A 3,999-nucleotide genomic window follows, 5' to 3' on the forward strand; every position below is an offset into this window, starting at 1 on the left:
CTTCCCGCCCGCCCCTATTGTTCCGCCCCCGGCCTCCCGCCCTTCCCCTTCCCGCCCGCTCCCCTTTTCCCCTCAGTCGACTCGCGCCTCCAGGTAAGCTTAAATGTTTCTGCTCTGCCCCCGGCAGTAGCTTCTGCTTCCACTCGTGACATCCTTCTTGGCGGACTCCGGTCCTCTTCTGGAGCCTCGGCCTCTCGTAGACCCGCAGGAGCGTCTACTCCTTCACTCTGCCTGCCCGGGCATTCACGCGAGGCCCTGGCTCCGGCGCGGCCTAGTAGGCCTCGCGCGAAGCCTGCCCCCCTCCCCCCCCCTTCCCGGTGGCGGCTGCGCAGGAGTCAGGGAGGGCGCGCGCGCGGCAGGGGGGGCGGCGGTGGATTTGTTGGTTGAGGGGGGTTGGGGAGGCGATGGCCGGCTTGCTGGCGGGGCGGGTGAGCGCGGCTCCCCGCGGGGGTCAGGCGCTGGCGCAGACACACGAGGAGGCGCTTCTTGTCCGGCCCCTCCCCCTGGGTCGCAGCGCCCCCCCCTGACCGAACCGTTTACTCACCCCCATCCCAGTCAAGGGAGGGGGGGCTTTTTTTTTTTTTAAGTGGAAAATGCTTGGATGACCCGGGCGGGGGAGGGGAGTGGGGAGCTGCAGAGTTAAAGGGTAGGCGGACTCCCTGTTACCGAGATACTCTGACGTTCTCTCGGGTAACGAATTTTGAAATTACAAAATGCCTGCCGCTATAAACCAGACCGAGCTATTTATAGAGGGGTAATTGACTGCAGGATTAACAGCTGGATTCCCAGGATGGGGTACACTTAGATTGACCTACTCAGGAGAGGAATTGACAGGTTTCTCAGATTACTTATGACTTGGAGTTAAAAAAAATACATCTTAGTGCTTTTCTTAAGAAATGGATTTGTAGCTAGGTTTTCAGTTTCTTTGCCTTTTGAACTTGTATAACTGTATTTCTAAAGTGATTAATATAACAGTTTTATACTGTATGGGGGTGTTAATCTTTCAGACTCAGTGAACAAGCATTGTTTTTCCATAAATGAGATGTTGATTTGTGAGGTTTTTTTTTTGTTTTGTTTTGGTTTTATTGACAGCAATTAACTATTTTCTGGAAATAGGGAACTGATGTGCTTTAGGGATGCATTTATATAATTACTTCACATCCTGAAGTAACCAGAAGATAGTTTGCGTTATATAGAGTGGTGTGACAGTCACTTTAAAGTGCTTTAAACATATTTAAAGTATGGACTTGGGATTCAGAGTTTGGAGGCCAGCCTGGTGTTCCATTCAGTCCTGGGCAACATAGTGAGGCCCTGTCTCAAAAAAAAAAAAAACAAAACAAAAACGTGTTGTGTGTGTTTACAGCAAAGTGAAAACTGACTGGTTTTATGAAGGGACAAAATTAGTTGTAGGAGGAGAGAAATCATTAATACTGATTGGAAGGCATGAATACTCGCCATGCTATTGGAGAAATTTCAGGGCTTTGAGAATCTTGGAACTGTCAATGTTTGGTGTTAAAGTATTAAAAACAAAAACATAAATATCCAAATTCTTTGTCTGTACAAGTAGTTATTTCAAAGTTGTTTCAGAGGATGGATGAGTACAAAGGGGCCATCTTGGCAATCTTTCTTGACTGATTAATCAAAGCAAATATGAAGTAAAATTTTAGTACTATGTTACTGTTGTATTTGGAAGAAAATTTGGGACTTAAAGACTTAATTGTGTGATAGAGTTAAAACATAAAAAAAGCACAAGAGAAATTTCTCAAATTGATTAGAGAGGAAGAATGGGAGAAAAGAACTGAGATGTACAGAATTAAATTTCAAAGGAACATGGAACCCAATCAGTTGTGAAGTGTATCTTGAATACTTTTTTCAGTGAGACTCATGAATGAAGTTATTTTTCTTGTTATTTTGTGATTGTCCCACTATGTAGCTCTGGCAGCTGCACTTGGTTCTCAATAGGTTTGCCAAGGTAGCCTGAACTTAAAACAATCCTGTCAAAACTTCTAAAGTGCTGAGATTATACAGAAATGTACCCCTGTCTACACATCTGAACTAAATCATTTCAAAATCATTTGGTATCATCCATCAACCTTTGAGATAAATATATCTCAATTTTAGAAATTTCTATACTAAGTACATGTACATATATAGTCTATCTTCACTTGTAACTGCTGTCCAGTAGGAAGCAGGTTGAATTTGTCCTCACTGTAGTTAAGTTTGTCCAGCTGTTACTGAGTCCTTTCAAAACTTACTCAGCTGAAGGACAACTTCTTGCACTTAAGCAATTCCCTTAGAACCATTGCCAGTGGAATGGTCGAATCTTTCTCATCTCAAGCATCATTGGAAACCCTATCATTAATGAGCAAACTGGAAACAAAACCTGATCTGTAAGTGCTTAAAAGAGTTGTGCTGGGAGTGTTTACAAGTCTGAGAGGCTAACACTTCAAGAGTGAATTAGACAAAACTGAGCATGGCAGAGTGAAAATAACTGGGAAGGAATTACTCTTTGTTTTTCCCCTCTTATTTTGGTCATGCTTACATTTCAGTTTTTGGCTTTCACTCTCACCAGTGACCAAAGACTTGACCACTCGAAGTCCAGCTCCCTGTAACTGCTAGACATGGACACCGGTGTGATTGAAGGTGGATTAAATGTCACTCTCACCATCAGGCTACTTATGCATGGAAAGGTATGCACCAGCTTGGAAAATTGGGTCATAGTAACTGCTGTGGGAGGGGCCAGGAAAAGCAGACAAGCATCTTGTAGCTCATCAGATTAGCACTGTGGGACATTTGGCTTTAGCACTCTTTTCTAATGGAGTGTGGTGGGAAAATGGACAGCTTTTACTAGGAAGCCTAAGAGAACAAGAACGACTTAACAAGTAGTTAGAGCCAAAAGCAGACTTAGTGCTTGGTAAGGCATTTTGATGTATGTTACTGTAACTTAATTTTAGAAAGAAGATTTTGTTTTTGATTTTTGGTGGCACTGGAGATTGAACTCAGGGTATCTAGGCAAATACCATTGCACTAATCCAGGCCTCTACATATTACACAAAATTGTGGAAAAAAATTTTTTTTAACTTTATTGGATATTTTCTTTTTTTTACATTTCAAATGTTATACCCTTTCCCGGTTTTCCCTCCGAAAGCCCCCATCCTTTCCCCCTCCCCCTCCCCCTGCTCACCAACCCACCCACTCCCAAAGTTGTAGAATTTATCACTGATTATTCGCAATTTCTTTGATAACTTCAGTATGAAATTTTATGGGAAGAAATGATTGTCTTCCTCATAAATCTTAAACTCTTTATTTCTTTGGATTGGTAGTTAATATAGTTAGTACTTGGTTAGCTGAACACTTAGAATTTTCTTTTCGTTATTGATGAACTCTGAATTTCTTAACACTGGATTTTCTCCATTGCAGGAAGTTGGCAGTATCATCGGAAAGGTAAGGCAGTTTCACTTCAACATTAATTCCTATTTCGTCAGTCTGGACGGAAATAGCAATTGGAACTCATGCTTGACTTTTCTTCTTACAGAAAGGAGAATCTGTTAAGAAGATGCGCGAGGAGGTAAGCTGCAAGGAACATTGGGATTGATGATAGCCTTGGAAAACCCTGAAGAGGTCCTTTGTGAGATTACAGGGGAAAGAGCTCAGAAAAGGAAAACATTTTCTAGCTAGTTTATAATACCAAATTATAGTATGATAGAAATGAGTTTTGTGTCACGTCCTAAAAACGTAAGGCACATGCAATAGGTTGAAGACAAGTAGAGTAGTATTTGAAATGTTTTTATGTAGCCAACTTCTTGCCTGTGTTATCTAGGACAGACTATCCTGTACAATTTTAGTTCTTTTTATCAAAACTACTTGTTTTTCTTTTCTAGAGTGGTGCACGTATCAACATCTCAGAAGGGAATTGTCCTGAGAGAATTATCACTTTGGCTGGACCGACTAATGCCATCTTCAAAGCCTTTGCTATGATCATTGACAAACTGGAAGAGG

General features: G+C 42.2%; 1 protein-coding gene across 1 annotated transcript in view; it reads left to right on the forward strand.

The window, feature by feature from the left end:
• Window positions 1-21: 21 nt before the first annotated feature.
• The window catches only part of Pcbp2 (poly(rC) binding protein 2), a 19,991-nt gene continuing 16,013 nt past the window's right edge, over window positions 22-3,999 (forward strand). The window contains exons 1-5 of the mRNA XM_029547738.1: window positions 22-93; window positions 2,550-2,690; window positions 3,421-3,444; window positions 3,536-3,568; window positions 3,882-3,999. Coding sequence (XP_029403598.1) covers window positions 2,622-2,690; window positions 3,421-3,444; window positions 3,536-3,568; window positions 3,882-3,999 — 244 coding nt within the window. The 5' untranslated portion in view covers window positions 22-93; window positions 2,550-2,621. The remainder of the gene's footprint in view (window positions 94-2,549; window positions 2,691-3,420; window positions 3,445-3,535; window positions 3,569-3,881) is intronic.

The sequence above is a fragment of the Mus pahari genome, chromosome 17 (assembly GCF_900095145.1).
Source record: "Mus pahari chromosome 17, PAHARI_EIJ_v1.1, whole genome shotgun sequence".
NCBI classification, from domain to species: Eukaryota; Metazoa; Chordata; class Mammalia; order Rodentia; family Muridae; genus Mus; species Mus pahari.